General features: G+C 48.0%; 1 protein-coding gene, 1 long non-coding RNA gene and 2 other non-coding genes across 5 annotated transcripts; 2 read left to right on the top strand and 2 right to left on the bottom strand.

Annotated features, from left to right (window-relative positions):
* Window positions 1–7,712: 7,712 nt before the first annotated feature.
* LOC108931824 (uncharacterized) lies at window positions 7,713–10,374 on the bottom strand. 2 transcript variants are annotated; one of them, XR_001965940.1, is made up of 5 exons: window positions 10,330–10,374; window positions 9,617–9,875; window positions 9,164–9,198; window positions 8,682–8,797; window positions 7,713–7,911 (listed from the first exon to the last, which is right to left on the bottom strand). It is a non-coding gene; the product is annotated as an uncharacterized LOC108931824 (long non-coding RNA). The 2 variants fall into 2 exon arrangements; XR_001965939.1 differs by having other exon boundaries at window positions 9,759–9,875.
* Window positions 8,981–9,110, bottom strand: LOC114909423 (small nucleolar RNA SNORA44). Its single transcript, XR_003797293.1, has one exon. It is a non-coding gene; the product is annotated as a small nucleolar RNA SNORA44 (small nucleolar RNA).
* A 2,756-nt stretch (window positions 10,375–13,130) lies between the features above and the next one.
* Window positions 13,131–16,389, top strand: rab42a (RAB42, member RAS oncogene family a). The gene is made up of 2 exons (XM_018747834.2): window positions 13,131–13,846; window positions 14,737–16,389. Exons 1-2 carry the CDS (start codon window positions 13,632–13,634, stop codon window positions 15,161–15,163), a joined length of 642 nt encoding a protein of 213 aa, XP_018603350.1. The 5' UTR covers window positions 13,131–13,631; the 3' UTR covers window positions 15,164–16,389.
* Window positions 16,390–17,850: 1,461 nt separating this feature from the next.
* LOC114909425 (U11 spliceosomal RNA) lies at window positions 17,851–17,986 on the top strand. Its single transcript, XR_003797295.1, has one exon. It is a non-coding gene; the product is annotated as a U11 spliceosomal RNA (small nuclear RNA).
* Window positions 17,987–18,933: the final 947 nt, after the last annotated feature.

Here is an 18,933-nt window from a genome sequence, read left to right as displayed (position 1 = left end):
TTCCTCAAAGCCGACCCGCTCGTCCATGTACTCCTGCGGCAGCTGCAGAACATAGAGGTTGCACGTGTCGTTGAGGATTTCCTCTTCGGTGGGGCCGGGACCCACGTGCTGACACGCGTCCACCGTGGAATCGAGAGGCCCCTGCGGGGCCTGCGCGTGGCTCCGTGGCGGTCCGCCGCGGTACGCCGAGAAACCCGAGTCCCGCCGAGGGCCACTCGCCGGCACCCCGGAGCTCCTTGCCGACGACCCGTCTGCAGGTGTCTCTCCAGCGCAGGCGCTCTGTCGTGCGAACATCACGCGGTCGGTCGGTCGGTCGGTCGGTCGGTCTTCCGCGCTGCGAGAAGAGACGGCCGAGCGTCGGGAGAAAGTCGCGGGCGGGAACACCATACAAGTGCAGAAAGTACAGAAGTACAGAAAGAGACAAGTGTGTGCGAAGGTCCATGAAATAAAGGTCCTTTTTACACAGATGATCACTTCAGAGACAAAGGCAAAATTATCCTGTGGCACTGAAAGCAATAAACCCGGCTAGAGAAGAACACGGAGAGAGGGCCACAGCGCACATCTACGGTACGTAGCGCCTGGAGAAGAGAGCATCAGTCGAAACCCGACGAGGATCCGGGCCAAGGATGACAGGGAGTAAACTGTTAACTGTAGTAGTACGGTGTAAAATGGTAGTGTTACCGTAGTAAACTGGCCTCTACGGGCTCAGCTCTCTGTGCTGTTTCTCCACTGAAGCCTTTCGGAGGGAAAAACGCGGGAGCCGCACATCGGAGAAAGGAGAGCAACCGCACCGCAGTGATGCGCAGCGCAGGATGGGCGTCGAGTCGAGGGACACAAACAGTGAGGCAAAGCGTGTCGGGTTCGAGACGACAGTGAACTGGCCTCAGCAATATTTAAATGTGCTTTTAAAAATTGAAATAATTTTAAAAACTGCTCTCTCTCTCTCTCTCTCTCTCTCTCTCTCTCTCTCTCTCTCTCTCACACACACACTTGACTTGTCACAGCTCTGAGGATGAGTGACGTAAAAAAAAATCACTTAACGGTATAAACTGTATCTCGGTGGACTGGACTCGTGTGACACGAGAGGAAACTCCATTCCAACATCTAAGACTTGTGCTTTTATATTTACATTTATTCCACTTCATCTCAGTTTTCTCCAGCGACTTACACTGGTAATTTACTGTTCATTTTTACAGTAATGAACTCGTTTACACTGACTGCTGGCTTATTCCACTGGGCCAATTTTAGGGTAAGTTACCAAGTTGTTCAAGGCTACCAGAACACCCACCCAGAAACTGCGGAGACTGAGCGGGATCCGCTATTATTATTATTATTATTATTATTATTATTATTACGAGGAAATGTGGCGATTGGACAGTTTGCGCAGGCTGTGACCGAAACTCTCCACCCGCCTTCACACACACTCTCTCTGCGCCGCACACACTCCATAAGTCATCTCATGATGATCTGTCCTTTTTTTTGGCCGAAAAATTAACTTAAGTCGCCGCAAAAAAACAATAAATAAATTCATTAATAAAGGAAGACACGATGATTTAAAAAACGGCTGTGAGGAACCAAAGTGCACGAGAAACACACTTACCAGCAAGCTGGGATGATGAGGAGGTCCGAGATGATCATGAGGGTCTCGAGATGAAGGGTCTGGTCTCGGGGGATGCGCGCGGCACCCCTGAGAAGCGGACCGAAGAGGGAACTGAGCGATTTGTCCCTCTCGCTGGACTTTATACCCACAGCTGGACCGCGGGGGTCCAATCGTGGGATTTTGCGACACGTCGGCCCGGGGGGCTCAGTGAGGTGACACACACACACACACACACACACAGCGTGCCGGTGCGAGGAGAGACGAGACGAGGCGCTATGCTAATGTATCCAATTGTATGAAAATATCATCATCGCTTCGCAACAATTTACATGTAAAGAGATACACAGACAGAGAGTGAAGGTACATGATGATGATCATGTGATCAGAAGCCGCCGCCGGCCGGGTCACTTACTCGACTTTTACTCACTTTACTACTTCACCCATTTCTCCACTAACTCCTTTGTCAAGGTAACTACAGCTACAGTAACTGTATATCCTCCTGGTGGGATTCAAACCCGCAAAGTCTGGGGCCAAAGGCAGCAGCTGGAAGCGCCACACACAGTGTAGCGTGTGAAAATATGGTAAATATCAAAGTCCTCACAGTAATGTGATCACCTTGAAACAATGACTGAAATTTAAAATGAGTGGAAATAAAAGAGAAAGAAAAGTCCGTTTAGAAACACGTTCAGCGTCGCTCTTCATCTCACCGATCGCATCACATCACTGTCACACACTGACTGGGAAACACTGTGGCACTGATTTGATTTACACCCCCACATGATAGGTGTTTGCGCAAACCATGGCAGAGTCTGAAGTTGTAGGGGTTTCATGTATTTTCACCAGAAATACGGTGAGAAATACAGTAAATGCACATGCTCCTCTTTTATGTTCTTTATGATTTTATAACTGCATTTTTTACAGAGGGTTCAGTTGGTTGTAGGCTTTACCTGTGAAGATTTCATATGAATGGTTTCAGTTTCACATTGATTTTGTTTCCCAATATATTGTTTGGGTTTATTAAATAATGGACATTTTTCAGGTTTTATGAATAGCGGTATTCCTTCAGAACTGCCGAATCCCTCTCAGTAGTAAAGACGGCTCTCGGGACGCATCTCTTTCAGACTCGCTTCTCTCCGGGAGTCCTTCCGGTGCCACTAAGCAGCTATACATTGTCTGCCAAAAAGCACTTTTGTTTGCCCCTTCACTTCTACATTATGCCGTGTGTGAGCGTAAAACCGCGGTACCGAACCGACCGAGTCCTGATCCATCTTTTTTGCAGAGCGACTTAAGGTGTTAAGATACTTCCCATTGCCCATTTGCCCATTTATACAGCTGAGTAACCGAGGTAAGTATTCGATCTTCCTCAGGGGGCTACAGCAGCGCATGAGATTCGAACCCGCAACCTTCGGATCCCAAGGCAGCCGCTCTAACAACTATTTCGATTCTGTTGCACGAGTCAACGTGAGCGTACAAATAAATATGACATGGCGAGTGTTTCGCTTTCATACTCAAGTTTTACTGAAAACTTTGAGAGTTTTGTGCCTCTGGACTCGTATAAATAGGACACCTGTGGCTACGTACAGTATATACATATAAATATATATAGTCACTCTATATACTGTACATACTGCATAAATATACTGTATATAACTATGTGTTTCCCAGAGGACTCAGTTCGGTGCTCCCACACTCCACACGTGTGCTCTGCTTCTTGCCTCTCGAATGGGCCTGGGCTCAAATCCCACCGCCGGTGTAGTTCCCACATTGTACGGCTGTGTAAAAGGGTAAATGGGTGTAAACTACAGCAGTTAACATTACAGTGGCTCCGGGCAGGAGTGTCGGGCACACGAAGAGATGCCACGTCTGCCCGGCCTCGCCGTGCATATGTGCGAAGCTCCTCGGAAGATGCCGGCATCCTCGCGAATGAGCTCCACGGACCTCCACGGCCCTCTGTTTTATTTACGCCATTACTGGGGCTCCTGCTTTGTGCGCCCTATGGATCCCACAACGTTTACACCGTGCGCCCCCCCCCATCCTCCCACCACGGTCTCGGCGGACAATGAGCGCAAAATGAACCTTTGACGGGCAAAGATACATTCGCCAGAACACTAACGAAAGAGCGAATGAACTGATGAAGACCGATGTGTCCTTATGAGGCGAAAAAGGTGAAAATGTCCTCAGCGGGGAGACACCGGAGCAGGAAGTGGCGCTTTTCCTTACCACGAATTCATGGCGTCGTTTCCTCCCGCTGTATGCGTGCAGGTACATCGTGTTAAATGTCACACAACTAACAATAATATATAAAGCGAAGTTCTTTCCAATTATTTTATTGTTGAGAGTTTCAAAACCGCTAATTCACTGCGCTGCACCCATTAGCCGCGTGGACATTTTACCGACTAAATGCTCTAACGCTCACATTTCCGCACGCAACCCTCTACGGCACATACATACTTCATCACAGCAACGCAGTAAAATACAAGTATTGCGATGTAATCGGTGCGAGAACAATAGGAACAAGTCACGGTGCTGAATGGTTTGCCGGTACGACGCTGTCTGCTGATTTAATGACTCCTCCGTTGTTCGGGGCGACCAAACTCTGCGTGACGGTAAAATCCACACAGAACAGTCCCTGTAAATATGTGTTGCGAGGAGTTCCGTGTTTGTTTTACTGTATTTTCCGCTCAACAATGGAAAGCAAATGAAAGCAGCTGCAACGCAACGTGAAGCTCGACAGAACACATTTTACACATTTTACACGCTCGTTCGTTCGGACAATATGTTCACGGATGATGCCTTGATATCTGTCGAGCCACATGTTCCCATCAACGTCACGTCTTTTTTACAGCCTGCAGCCTTCGGCAGTGTCGCTGAAACGCAGAGCGACCTTTGGGGGACCACTAACCCTAACCCTGACCCTGACCCTGACCTCTAACCCTGATCCTAACCCAAACCCAAACCCAAACCCAAACCCTAACTCTAACCCTGACCCCAACCTTTCGGTCACAGGGGTCCACAGAGGCCTCCTTCCGACCGCTGTATCCTGCCGTTGCTTTTCTCGTGCCCCGAAGCTCCTTCGCCACGCTGATCGCACACTGTGTGGAAACAGAAGTATTTTGCAGCAGATCATTTACACCAGCGAGGCAAAGTGGGAAACACTTGTGACCAGTTTCTTACAACTAGGAAGCGAATATTGTCTTCTTTAAAACAATTTCTACATACATGCTTTGACTTACGGGTTTTCGACTTTACGACGGTGAGCCGGCGATAGACGTTCGGCGCAAACCGTACTTGGAACTGCAATCCGCATCTCCCAGTCTGTCACACGCAGGTGTGTATCAGGTGTATTAAATGCATTTTTCATTTACGATATTTTCGACTTACGGGGAACGTAACCGCGTCGTAAATCGGGGACCGCCTGTACGTGTTTTTCATTCACTGCGGAGCACGCTACTTCGGGGCGTGAGGGAGAGGCGCCGACTTCTGCACTTCGTGCGCAAGCAGCGAGAGCGCCCTGTAGAATTAGCGGTCGTCACGAGTTTCCCTCCAACGGTTCCAAAGGTAGCGTTGAGAAAAAGGGATCGATCGTAGATGAGTGACCCATTGGAAGTAGTGTATCTAGCAGTAGCAGTGTAAGTCACCGCGGTGAATAAGGTGCGTGGACTGATAACACTACATAGAGTTCATTGGAAGCCGCTTTGGAGAAAAGCGTCCGATAGATAAATAAATAAATGTAAATGTCATCGCTCTCTTTGTGCTCCTGGGAGGTCGAGGCCCATTCAGATGCGAGGCTCGGCAGGAGGAGGGAGGCTCCTTCGCACGACCCCGCGCTCGCTCATTTCCATACGATTGCGTCACAATGGACCCTTCCGGGTTCATCGGGAGCACGAGGGACACGGCGGAGAGCAGCGAACCGCTTTTCATCTACTTCGGAATCCAGGACGAGCTGGGAACGTGGGGGGCGGGGGAGCCTCCTAGACGCTCAACGCAAAGTTTCGCTGCGTTCCTTTACCTGAACACCACCAAACCCCCCCCCCCCCCCGCAGCAATTTACCCATTTGTAGAGCAGGGGCAACTTTACTTCATGAACTCATCGGGGTAAATACCCTGCTCCGGGGTACCGTCCTGAGCAGGGGGTGGGACTCCAGCTCGGGGGGTTTCACAGTCGAAGGGTACAAGCGGCTGATGCGCCGCATCACTTTCGTTCCATACGGTTGAACCGTTGCCATGGGAACACTGTACAGTTGAGAGTACAAACACACACACGCCACTAGGGACTAGGGTCGCTGGGTCCGTATACAGAAATATACAGTTTTATGCAGAAGTTTGAGCACCGCAGTCAAATTCCGTATTTGGCTAATTTTATAAGTGAAAAGTAGTAAACAACTGCTGCAGGAAACTGTTAGAAAAACAACACATTTGCAATTGTTAACGCAGTTATTTATTTGAATTTGTATTTCAATTCTTAATCATGAATTTTAAATCCTTCTTGCTGCCGATGTAGTATAAAACCCCCCGTGACAATACCCTATCAGGACAAATAAGTTGTTTTTATTCTTCTGAGTTGTAAAATACATTTATTACAGAATGAGACTGCAATAAGGCATTAAGGGTTGTATTGTAACATACATTAATACTTGCATTGTACATTTACAACTGTTTTACAACAAATTTATACTGTTATAAAAAAAGCATAAGAACATCACGTCTGAAAAAAAGCAATATTAAAGTGGTGTTAAGGTTTATTTAAATTTCATTTACTACCACCTGAATCTGTGTCCTACACCATTCAGAAATGAACCAACAACGAGAAAGATTGTAGTTTTTTTGAAGATTACTTCAGTATTACATTTCTATTTTTTCTCCTAATTATAATGGTATTAAAGAGAAAAAACGGGGCTTTTGTCATTATTTAATAAGGTTTTGTCCAGAACCCATAATGCACACATTGCATTTTCCATGAGATGTTTGTCTCTTTGGCAAAAAGCATCTTGATAAATGAATAAATGTAAAAACATAGGGATAACAAAAACTGTAATTGTGACACGTGCAAAAGTTTGGACGCCCTAGTGAGCGAGTCTTTAGGAACACCCCTTGGGCGCGCACGCGCACACACACACACACACACACACACACACACACACACACACACACACACACACACACACACACACACACCAGAGCCTGTGAACGCCTTTTCTATCCCACTAAGTCTTTCAGCTCTTGTTGGAAGGATTGCTGCCCACTCTTCCTTGCACGTCACTAATTCCCAGATATTCTCGGGCCGTCCTGCCCGCACAGCACGTTCAGGATCAACCCACAGATTTCCAACGATGTTTAAGCCAGGGACTGAGAGGGCCATTCCAAAACCTTCAGCTTGCTCTTCTCCAAGCAGCTCACAGTGGTTCTGAGGTATGTTCAGGACCATCGTCTTGTACGATCGTCCTCTTCTCGGCTTCTGCAGCTCCTCGGCCGGCGGTTTAACATCAGCATCCCGAACGTGCTTGTATTTAGTGGAATCCATTGTTCCCTCGACCTGTACAGTGTTTCCTGTGCCACTGGCTGTCTCACAACCCCAAAACATAACGGACCCACCTGCACATTTAACAGCTGGCAAATATGCAAATATATCGTTCCAGTTTCCTACAGCAGTAGTTTAGCACTTTTCACCTACAAAATTAACTAAACATGGTGCCCAAACTTACATTTACATTTATTCACTTAAACGCTTTTCTCCAAAGTGACTTACAATGGATACTACGTAGTGTTACTAGCCCACATACTTTATTCACCAGAGTGATTTACACTGCTAGATACACTACTTCCAATGGGTCTCTCATCCATACATCAGTGAAACACACTCAAAACATCTGCATAAAAGTAAGGCTGAGCCGGTGGCCCAGACAGGCTGGAGTCGAGGAGATTGGAGGCCGAAAGCTCTTCTTTCACCTGCCCTTTTGACAACAGCACGTCAACACCACACCCTCGACACTTCCAGGACCCATTCACACGTGTCCTTTCAAATGAAACCAGCTCTCAGCTGGTGCCAGAAGAGTTACATGGAAAAGTATTTCTCTGAAACCATCTTGCTCTACAATAAACAGCAGCTCCTGGCAAAACTCAAATTTCGTTTTTTATTTCACATTCAAAGGCATCCAACAGTACGAGAAAAATTCTTTAAAAAGTCTAAGTTAACGAAAGCAGCAGCAGTCTATTTTCATGGGGCCTAGCTACTGCAAGTGTCCCTCGTCGACAGCCAAGTGAGCCAGGACGCATGTCGGCCGCACCTCTTCACACTCCAATTGGAAAAAAGGCTGCAGAAAACAGAAGCGTGTTAGTTTCAAGTCCACAAACACTGTAGGATTAGTCTCAGCCACATCTTCGAATGCATTCGAATGCAAACGCTTCCACAAAGTGACATACAGCTCACATAGAACAAAAGTTTCAAAAACAAAGAGCTCGAGTGACAGACCCAGGACTATGGACACGCAGCCCGTTTGTCTGACATCAGCATGTTGCTAGTTTACATCCCTCCAGTAACATTTACGTTCATTCATTCAACTGACACTTTTGTCCAAAGCTACTTACAATGTTAAGGTACTCACAATTACCCATTTACACAGCTGGGTAATGTTACTGGAGCATTTTAGGGCAAGTACCTTGCTCAAGGGTACTACAGCTGTAGGTGGGGATCGAACCAAAGGCAGCAGCTCTAACCACTACGCTACCAGCTGTCACAACAGCTCCAATAGAAGTAAAATTACCACATACGTAGATAATCAGAGCAGCTGGTGTTGGACTCATTCATGGCGCTCCGGAGAGAAGTGGCTCTTAAGAGATGGGTTTGAGACCCTTTGTGATTGCCAGGAAGGACTCGCCACTTTGCACCACTGTACACTGCCTGTCCCTCGCAGCTGGATACACCCACCAATAATCTAATTATAAATTGCTGATCTGGGAACATTACAGGTAGTTAATATTAAAGTGACATTCCTGGACCTAATTAGGGAGAACCATGAGGAAGACAGGTAACAAGGTGTTTCAGACCACACACCACACATGCAGTGCGCAAGGTTCAAGGTACCTCCATGCGGATGGTCAAAGTGGTACTTCTGGGTCTGGTGACACTACCAGTTTACCCAAAGGCATCTCAGGTCCTGATTACAGAATGCAGGCAGAGGTGGAGAAGCATGTCCATTTCTGAGGAGCAAGACATCAGACCAGGTATCAAACCACTGACACAAAGACCTGACAGTTCAGTTATTTCCATTTCTGGAAATCTACAGTGAGCAGCGCTCATTCTCACAACCCTTCTCAGTGCAGTAATCAGAAGCAAGCAACCCAAAATTGTGCAAGGCAATGCAAAAACCCACAGGCTCGTGGACATGTAGGACAGTAGAGTGACTGCAAAGGGCACGTGCAGCCCACCCAGTCAAAGTCTGCCCGTTTCTCTGGCATGCAGTTGGAGAACCGAAGGCCACGCACGGGGCCCCGATCCTTGGAAAACATGCGCCGTAGGAACGTGCAGTTCTCCACACAGCAGCACTTGAAGGAAGGACCGGGTACCTGCAGACACGACTCCGACTAGATTCGGGAAAATCCTGCAGGGACAAAGGAGCGAAGACATGTTAGCTGCACTGGCATGCGGTCAGTGTGTTACACGAAATCCAAAAGTCACCACTAGCGAGTCGGTCCAGAACCAGCCCAGCAACAGTGAAGAAACATTATGAAATTTCTCATAATGGAGACAAGTTTTAAGCGAGCAAAGGCATGTCAATATCGCAGAGTCTGACGGCAGCCATCCTACGAAAACTAAGGACGGGCTGTATTTGCTCTAGGAGCCACTATATATATTGTATCTAGCGACTACTTTTGTATATTGGGTACTTTATATTTTTAAATATTTTTTATCCCTTGCTCACATACTCTATCTTCTCATCTGTGTCTTGTCACTGTCATTCTGTCTGTGCTGTGGAAGTTCCTGTCACCAAGACAAATTCCTTGTATGTGCGAACATACTTGGCAATAAAGCTCGTTCTGATTCTGACACTAGGGAGCGCCGCTGTCATCTTGAGGGCAGAGAGACACTGACAGCAGTCAGTTTTCCGACACGGGAGCACGGTAAGAAAGTTCCAGGCTGCGCATCGCCGAGGGCCGGTACCATTGGGGTCCTCCGTCCTCGGTTCCTCGGATTCGTCCCTCAACCCGGAGGACGAACCACGGCAGCGGCAGGCGTCTTCGCCACGAACTGCGGCACTTTACCACCACCAGCAGGGTCCTGAAACAGGTTAAAGGAAGTCTGGTACTGAATCATCATGTGAATGCAAGTAGTACCGCGGACAAAGTAACACCACCAGCAGTCTCACACACACACACACACACACACACACACACACACACACACACACACACACACACACACACACAGAGTGTCCTAAAGAGAGGGCGGTTCAGAAGTTGCGAACAACAATGTGCAGTTTCACAGTAATTTAAACTGCTACTTTTGTACTCTGCAGTAACCACCACTGTAACAACAGTGACTGTTGGAACTGCTCTGCTGCACCACCACGTGACGTTTCAAACACAAAATGCACGTTTTCTGGTCTCCCCAAAAATTCTCACACCGGCACATAACTTTTTCATAAACCGTCACAATTCAAAATTTCAAAAGACCTACAGGTGTGCAGATTAAAGGATCGTTCTGGATACGAATATTCGATATTTGCCGTTACCTCAGCCTTGTGAGCCACCATGGTAAAGAGAGCGATAGAGGGGCGGGGCCAGTTTTAAATCCTGTTTTCGGGCGTTCTGATTGGGTCGGACAACCCGGAAGACAGCACTGTATGACGGGATATGGAGTTCATCTCAAGGTGGTAGGAGTCTCATGTAGACGATCTATTAAGTTAAAACGTCACATTCTCAAGTAGTACTAAAATACCTTGCCTTCATTTGAATGACCCGTGAACTAATAAGCGAATTCACGAACAGCAGTGCGCGTTGCATGACGGTTATTGAAGTCAACCGTGCAGGAAACAGACGGCGCGCAGCCGCACTGTAGCTCCGCCATCTCGGCACGGCGTCTCGCGACAAAGACGAAGTGCATCATGGGGCAGAACTCTGTCGCCCCCCCGATGGGATTTAAGTTATAATTTATGTTGCTGTGTCACGTCAGTTTAAACAATCTTCAGTTCTGCATTGTATTATTTTAATAAGAAACTTTATTTAACTGCATAAATAATAAAAGCACTCGAGACTGAAATCACACAGTAGTAACAAAACACATGATGCACTTCAGTTCATACAACCAGATTTCTCAGCTTTTCATGTCATGGTAGCAGAGAAGTAACTCGTGTACAATAAACACTTTCCGCAGGCCGGGGCCCACAAAGTGCCCAACAAAGCGACACGGGGGCACAGCGAGTAGGGCTGTGGGTGGAGCGACAGGATGTGGGTTCGATGCCCGCTCGCTCTGTGTGGAGTTTGCATGTTTCTTCCAGGTGCTCTGGTTCCCTCCCACAGTCCAAAGATGTGTTGTTCAGGTTCCTCCATAGTGACTGACTGCAAGTGTGTTCCACTGATGTATGGATGAGTGACTTAGTGTAAGTAGTGTATCTAGCAGTGTAAGTCACCGTGGTGAAGGAGGTGTGTGGGCTGATTATACTACATAGAGTTCATTGGAATTTGCTTTGGAGAAAAGCGTCTGCTAAATAAATAAATGTAAATGCAAAGGTGAAATTGCAGCACAGTGGCGTCAGACAGCCGCTCTTTTACCTGTATGTGTTCAAACACTGTACCGTACCCACTGAGTGTCCAGAGCAGCGCAGGACACATCGCACAGGCTGGAACACACACACACACACACACATTTTCAGAACCGCTTGTCCCATACGGGGTCACGGGGAACCGGAGCCTACCCGGCAACACAGGGCGTAAGGCCGGAGGGGGAGGGGACACACCCAGGACGGGACGCCAGTCCGTCGCAAGGCACCCCAAGCGGGACTCGAAACCCAGACCCACTGGAGAGTAGGACCCGGTCCACTACGATAATAATAACAGTAAAAATAATAATAAGAGTAAGCCCTAAGCCAGTGGGCAGTATTTACCTCCCGAAATATAAAGCTAAAAATATTAAAATATTTGGTAAAGGTTAAATACACTCATTGAATGTAAATAAATAAAAAAAAAATCAATGTTTTTCAGTTGATATTTACCTTTTCGTGTGGAAACTAAGTTTTGACTACTTTATTATTTTTTAAAAAACATGGTTTTCTAATAACTACTTCAGCAGAGCTGAAAATTCATTTCCCCTTTATATGTGCGCATTTATTCCAGGATCATGGTGCGGCCCACACACTGCTGAGCTGTGACTTCTGCGTTTGCTGTTTTCAGGGACCCCCCACTTGAAGCGCTGCTCCTGTGCAAAATGCATCCAAAGCCATTTAAAACTGATGCTCTGATGCTACTAAAGGAAAGTAAAAAGAAAAAAAGTATAAAGCAGCCAGGAAGCCAAAAAATAAAACAGCACTCGGCATGTAAGCTCAGAAAGTTGGAAAAACTGCACAGAAGTGTTTAGCGACAAGAGAAACTCGAAACTCGAATCAGACGTCTTCTTTCTCTTTCGGCTCTTTTTCACTCTGTTAAGTGGCCACACCTGGTGCTCGGCCAAAGAGGCTCAGGCTCCAGCCTCCCACCTCCCACCTCAGACTGTGACCCCCAGTGTGTCGAAGGACGCGCGTCAGGCTGGAGAGGGGACGGTGTCTGAGTAAGGGGTCCAGGCATGGACTGTCCTTCAGACCCCACTGCTGGGTTGTGTCCCTCAGCAACGCAGGTGGACGGAGCTGAGTATCATCGTTCCGCCCCGTTGATGCCTTTGCATGGATGTCCGTCCACCCAGTCGCATAGTGAGACCTAAAGTTTCCCCCAGGGCTCAGCGAGCCCTCCAGCCCATGGCCTCCCCCCTCACCAGCCCCACAATCAGGAGCTTCCGCTGCAGACGTGTGGTGCAGCGCCTCGAAACACGTCTTATAGTCATACATAAAGTCCAAGCATCTGTGGATATCTGTGTCGTTCTTGGTTGTCTGCGCTCCAGTCTGCAGGTGTGTGTCTTGTGAGCCGAATTTCGTAGAGGTGTAAGTGTGTTTTGTGGGGTTCAGTTTTTCTCCTTTACATCCCTTTCATGTGTTAGATATGAGACATTTATTGAAATGTCCTGATTTTACTATGGTTTCAAAGGTTCCCTAGGGAAGGCAGCTGTCTCCTTGCTGACACACACACCGCACTGTGGTTAAACACAGTCACGTTTCTGTCAATGAAGGCTCGTAGTTCAAAGTGACGTGTGTGGTGTGTCAAGTGTCTAATGGTGTCAGAGGGAAGCTGTTGACGTGATCCTATACCGACAGGCGTGGACAGGGTCCTTAGCCACTCTGCCATCACTGCATCGGCTCCTCCGTTCAGGGAACACGGAGAGCGAGCGGAGAAACACTCGTTCACACACTCTCGCCCGCTCGACCTACAGACACATGCAGATGTTACAGGCTTGCGGGCTTTGGAAATAAGGCTTAATGCGTGTCACATTGTGACCATATGTTAACACAAAATATCACCTTTTCATAGCCACCTGGAAAATACGTCCTTAAAGCAAGAACAAAAGAACAACAACAATAACTCTGTTGCCCCGATGCACATTTGGGGAAGACTGGCTGATGGGTGTCAAGAAGAGCTGGAAGAGGCACGAATCCGGGCCACAATTGTGTTAAACCGAGGCGCGACATTCGGAAGCGCCACCGCAACGCCCTCAGTGCATCTGGCGACCGAGGCTCTGCCCGTTGGACAATAATTTGTCATATTTGTAGGCGAACTTGTGGACGGGTGGGAGAAGCAGGTGGGTCTGAGACGGGGCGGCATCACATGACTGCAGCACACACACCGACACACTGGGGCTCCTGCTCCATGTAAACAGAGCATCGTCCTCCTCCTCCTTCTCAGCATCAGCATCATCCCAGCGTCCTCCTGGCCGAGCTCGTCCAGCCATGCCATGGATACTCTGTGGCAGTACCAGTTCAGGATCATCCTGCTAGGGGACTCCACGGTGGGCAAGTCGTCTCTGCTCAAGCGCTTCACGGACGGCGTGTACAGCGACGTGGCGGACCCCACGGTCGGCGTTGATTTCTACGCGCGATCGCTGGACATCGAGCCTGCGGTGAAGATCAAGCTGCAGCTCTGGGACACGGCGGGCCAGGAGCGGTTCAGGTGGGTTCGATGCTCTCTCTGTCTGCGGGCGGCGGCGCCTTCGCGAGGGACACATTGTAGCCGCAGCGCAGCGCAGCGCAGCGCAGCGCGCGCTCAGAACACACACGTCGACGGGATGTCCGCCGCAGGAGCTACAGCGCGATCCGATCGGACACCGTGCGTATCCGCTGGGGACATGATCGTGTAGCCTGCCGTGTAGGGGCGTGGCAAACGGGCTCCGGGCTTCATGGCGCTGATCAGCATCAGCATCATCATATTATTGTCAGATTTCATCTCGTCGTTTTTGTGCACATCATCATGATTCTGCAACTAAGGCGAACAGGGCAGCGGAGATCAGGAACAAAGAGCGGCTCGGCTCGGGTGTGTGTTACATAAACACTAGTGACTAGTTTCCGCATCACAACAAGTGAAGCAGAGAGCAAACGTGAGCTTCGTAGCTCGTGTTGCCCATCCATCGCTGTGCTCGCAGAGCCTCGGCTTCCTGAGCTGTGAATCGTGGAGGTGATGAAGCAGCGGCGCCTCTGCTTTCTAACGTCAGCCTCCACAAGATCCCATGTGATCAAAGCCTCCAGTGAAGGCACCAGCGCTGAAGCTTCACATCACTGCCTCCTTGTTGCTCCACTTCTGAGAGCTTCGTTCTGTTGAAGGAGGGCTTTGAGGAGAAGGACCTGCTGCTGCTTTCCTGCCCTTCCCGCAGGGCTGGGTTCTGGGGGGCAATTCCTCCCGTATCCAACAGATGATACCCCTGTTCCCCAAGACTGTTACCCAAGGAGTCGCTTGCTAGGTGCATGATGAGGACGTGAGCTCAGTCTCCACGAGTCAGTGGTTCTGTGCGGCGTGGGTCAATACTGAGACGCCTTACCGTGTCTTTCCTGCGCTCTCTACCACAGGTCAATAACCACCTCTTACTACCGCAACTCTGTGGGCGGGCTGCTGGTCTTCGACCTGACCAACCGGAAGAGCTTTGAGCACGTGCGAGAGTGGCATCGGGAGGTGAGTGAGCACGTGCTGCCCTACCACATGGTCTACATCCTTATTGGCCACAAGAGTGACCTGGACAAGGACCGCAAGGTGTCCCGCGAGGAGGCGGAGCGGTTGGCGGCCGAGCTGGGCGTGCGCTACGTAGAGACATCGGCCAAGCGCAACAGTAACGTGGATCGGGCCTTCGAGCTGCTCACGCGTGACATCTACGAGCTGATGAAGATGGGTGAGATCGATGCCCGCGACGGCTGGGAGGGCGTCAAGACAGGTCTCAGCAACAAGGTGCTGTACCCTGTGGAGGAGGTGGTGGAGCGAGAGAAAAGCTGCAACTGCTGAGCAGACACCCGTACCCTCTAGACACCCCTGGTCCCAGACCCATTTTCATCCTCTTTTCTTCCATCCACCTGAAGTAGGGGCAGGTCTGCTCTCTGTTATAGGCCTCCTACGTAACATTACAACACTACGCCCACTCCGGTCTGCATCAAAGAGACCACCTGAACCCTAAACTCTCATGCATGCAATCACAGGTGGTATCACCAGCAGGAAGGCATCAAGGCCTCAATGGTCAAAACAGGCGCCCACAAACATCTCTCCAGCAGCCACGCAAGTCTCAAGGGCTGCATTTGCTTCTCGAGATTGGGGTGGTCTGTCTGAGCTTTGCACTGGACCCTGGGCATCATGACATCACATTCTGAGGACAATGCATGGTTCTGGATCTGTGCATCTGTATGTCTGTCCTGCTCCATACCCTGGGCTCTCAACACCAGGGTTGCTCTACAGGACCTGAATCGCAGGTAACAGCTCTGTCCATGGCAGCGGAGAGCTGATGGTATGGCTCATGTGTCTCACACAAGTGGTGGTGGTGGTTGAGGTGAAGGTGGAGGTGGAGGTGGAGGTGGAGGTGGTGGTGCATGAAGAACAGGGTACATCCACTGAGGTAGAGAGGCAGTTCTTGTAGGCCTTTTGCTCCACCTTGTGGTACAGAGTGACAGCACTGCAAGTTTGACCTACTTACAACATCACTGGTCTGAATGCAGACCCAAATCTCACAGTCTCGGTTAGTTTTGTGGTGCCCACTTATGACTGTATAAATGTTGAGTTTTACATGCAAAAGAATGGCTTTGTTGGTATTCATAATGTACATGTACATAAATAAGTGTACTTAGTCACATTAACATCACCTTGAAGATTAGCGTGCAACACACTTCAGGACATTAAAGCTTTAAACATGATGTGGATGTTTATTATGATAATCATTATTGTTCCTGAGAAACACACCTCTAGGAGACTTGGTGCTTAATTAATGCCAACCCCATTACTATCAGTAAATGAATGAAATGTAATCATTATGTTCTCAAAATGGATAGTTACTGTTGAGCAGCAGATGTGATTTCAACATGGGCACTGACATTCACCTGCGTACACCTTCTGTACCCAGTTTTCAGACTGGGCGCAGTTTAGAGATACCAGTGGTTCGTGTACAAAATTACCTTCACGTCACTTTGATGGACATCCTACTTGTTTTGTGGTTTGTTTTCCTGGACTTTGTACTGTAGTTTGAAAACGTGGTGTATAAAATAAACATTATTTATGTTAAAGTACTGCTGCTGACTTTGATATTTATACACATGTATGATACCGGCTGAGTTTCACTAAATAGAGGTACAGATTGGAAGGGGGATTAGTGCAAACTGGCAGCACAATGGAGCAGCGAGTAGTGCTGTTTTTTCACAGTGAGCGGATGGTGTGAGGGGACAGGGGTTCGATCCCTGTCCACTCTGTCTGGCGTTTGCACGTCCTGCCTGTGTTTGCATGGGTTTCCTGCCACAGTCCAAAGATGTGAACTGGTGACTCTAAATTGCCCATTGTGTGTATGTGTATGTGTGTGTGTGTGTGAGAGAGAGAAAGAGAGAGTGACAAAGAGTGTGTCTTAAATCACAGATGTATATAGATGAGTGACTTGTGTGTATGTAGCGTATCTAGTTGTAAGTCAGGCGAAGGCTAAATGCTACTACTACAGTGTTCGTTGGACGTCGCTGTAGAGATGAGTACCTGCTAAATGAATACACTACATGTAAATGCAAGGTGAAACCACATTACAGCTCTGACAAGTTCTCCGCAACAACCCTCCGAGTGTAACGTGGCTGTAGGAAACACAGCTGCGGCTTCACGTCTGCACACTGATTCCACTTGGTCTTGTCACACCAAAGGAGAATCTCAAGGGAAGCGCTTTGGATCCATACAGAACCACTTCCTTGGCTAAAACCTTTGGCAGAATGACCCAGAGGGAAGAGAAAGGTAAAAAAAAAAAAAAAAAAAAGACACAAGACAGGGCATTTTAGAGCTAAGCAAGCACATTTTATGAAGAAAACAAGGCTTTTCAAAAGGTATGTCAGTTTGTTGCTAAAATGTTTAGAGACTACAAAACACACATTTATGATGATGTCTGAATTTTTTTTTTTTTAAAAAAAAAAACCAAACATGTAATTAAAATTTTATATGATTTAACAACTTTTGTAGATCTTCTGGCCGCCAGAGTTGTCCATAAGCTGAACTGTTTCAGTACATCTCTGCATTCATGTATTATAGATAGTTAGTATATAGAAATTAATTTACAGGAAATAATTAATTACAGCTTTTCTAAAGTGCTTTATTTAGGTACCCCCAATCTGTTTTTTGTTACCTCAATACGTTACGTTGCCCTACATCAATTCCTGTTTCATTCAGCCAGCCAAGCACCATGCTACGCGCTGATTGGCTCTATGGCGCTGAGAAGAAATTATGGACCAATCAGTATCAGCAATATACTGCATCCCATGATGCTCGAGTTCTACGCTTGTTCTCGTACAATTTTCTTGCTTATTAATGGTAAGATAAACAGGGAAACGACAAACACGGATGTGTATTGTGACAAACTAAAGGAATCAAAGTGTATCAAGTAGTTTTAAAGCGGCACGAGTTCCCACCGCGAGACCGAGTTTTCGGTTCCACGGTGGCGACCGCCGCTCGCAAGCGCAGCTGTTAAAAAGGGCTTCTGTCATGACTGACACAGGGAGGGGGCGGGCTTCGCTCCCTCTCTGCGGAATCGCCATCAAGAGATTTCGGAAGCACAATTTTTGAACAAGGGGGCTGCTGATGATCGCTTGTCTCGGCGCCCCAGTTGTTGTTAAGTATGAAGACAGATCTAGTATCGCTACTTATGGTAATATGCACAGAGATCGCTTAAGGAAGAAAAGATAAAGCAATTATTCTCAACCGGCCTTGTAGTCGCTGTGTGTTTTCTAGAATCCGTATGGGAGGGCTTTGAAATTACTTGGAGTGTTCGAACACATCCGCTTGAGGCGTTTCTCTACGTGACTTGCAATGTTTAACCGCACAATTCAATTCACAATTTTTTTTTTTACCTCTTCTTAGCAAGACCACAGCGCTGGGTCACAATAGTGGAGACGAAATGCACTAATAAAATACAAAGAGACATGAGTGCTGTACACATAATACAGCTCGAAATAGTTCGTTAGGGCTGGTTATTCAGGCCAGTCTGACATACAAATGTCCCTAAACTTCACAAACACCACAGTTTATTAATATTACTGTATCCCGCAGGTCTGCTCCTGACTTTTATTTTGACTCGTGAGCGAGCCATGAATTTTTCACATCCGGGTCCTTCCGACCGCATGCCGATGCCTCGCCTCTAACTGTTATGCCCCCTGCTGACCTCGGAGACTGAAAGCCTTTGAGCTGCGGACACACTGGCCTCTTTTTGCGCGCCTGTCAGAACAAGAACAGATGGTACTTTGTGGCGACTCAGATTACGTCATTCTCCAGTTTGGGACCACCCACTACTTTCGCTACTGCGAGCTTCTCTTTGTATCTTTGACAGTCATATTAGTGGTTGCAGGTTCGAATCCCACTGTAGTACCCTTGAGCGAGGTATTTATCCCGAGTGGTTCCAGTAAAATTACCCAGCTGTGACGCAAATGGGTAAATAACCGTAGTAAGTGGCTTTGAAGAGAATCGCGAGCCGAATCACGAATAAGGGAAATGTGAGAGTTTCCATGCCATGGGATGGGAATGGGTTTCAATACCGTTCGTGTATTGAACCTGCA

This window comes from Scleropages formosus, chromosome 23, assembly GCF_900964775.1.
Source record: "Scleropages formosus chromosome 23, fSclFor1.1, whole genome shotgun sequence".
Lineage (NCBI taxonomy): Eukaryota > Metazoa > Chordata > Actinopteri > Osteoglossiformes > Osteoglossidae > Scleropages > Scleropages formosus.
Note: the sequence above shows the minus strand (reverse complement) of the source record. Positions and strands in the feature narration are given on the sequence as shown.

Bases quoted from the DNA above. Each gene is read 5' to 3' on its own strand.
- rab42a (XM_018747834.2), top strand. From the start codon at position 13,632: ATGGATACTCTGTGGCAGTACCAGTTCAGGATCATCCTGCTAGGGGAC. The intron at 13,847-14,736 runs GTGGGTTCGATG...TCTCTACCACAG, and splicing joins GCGGGCCAGGAGCGGTTCAG to GTCAATAACCACCTCTTACT.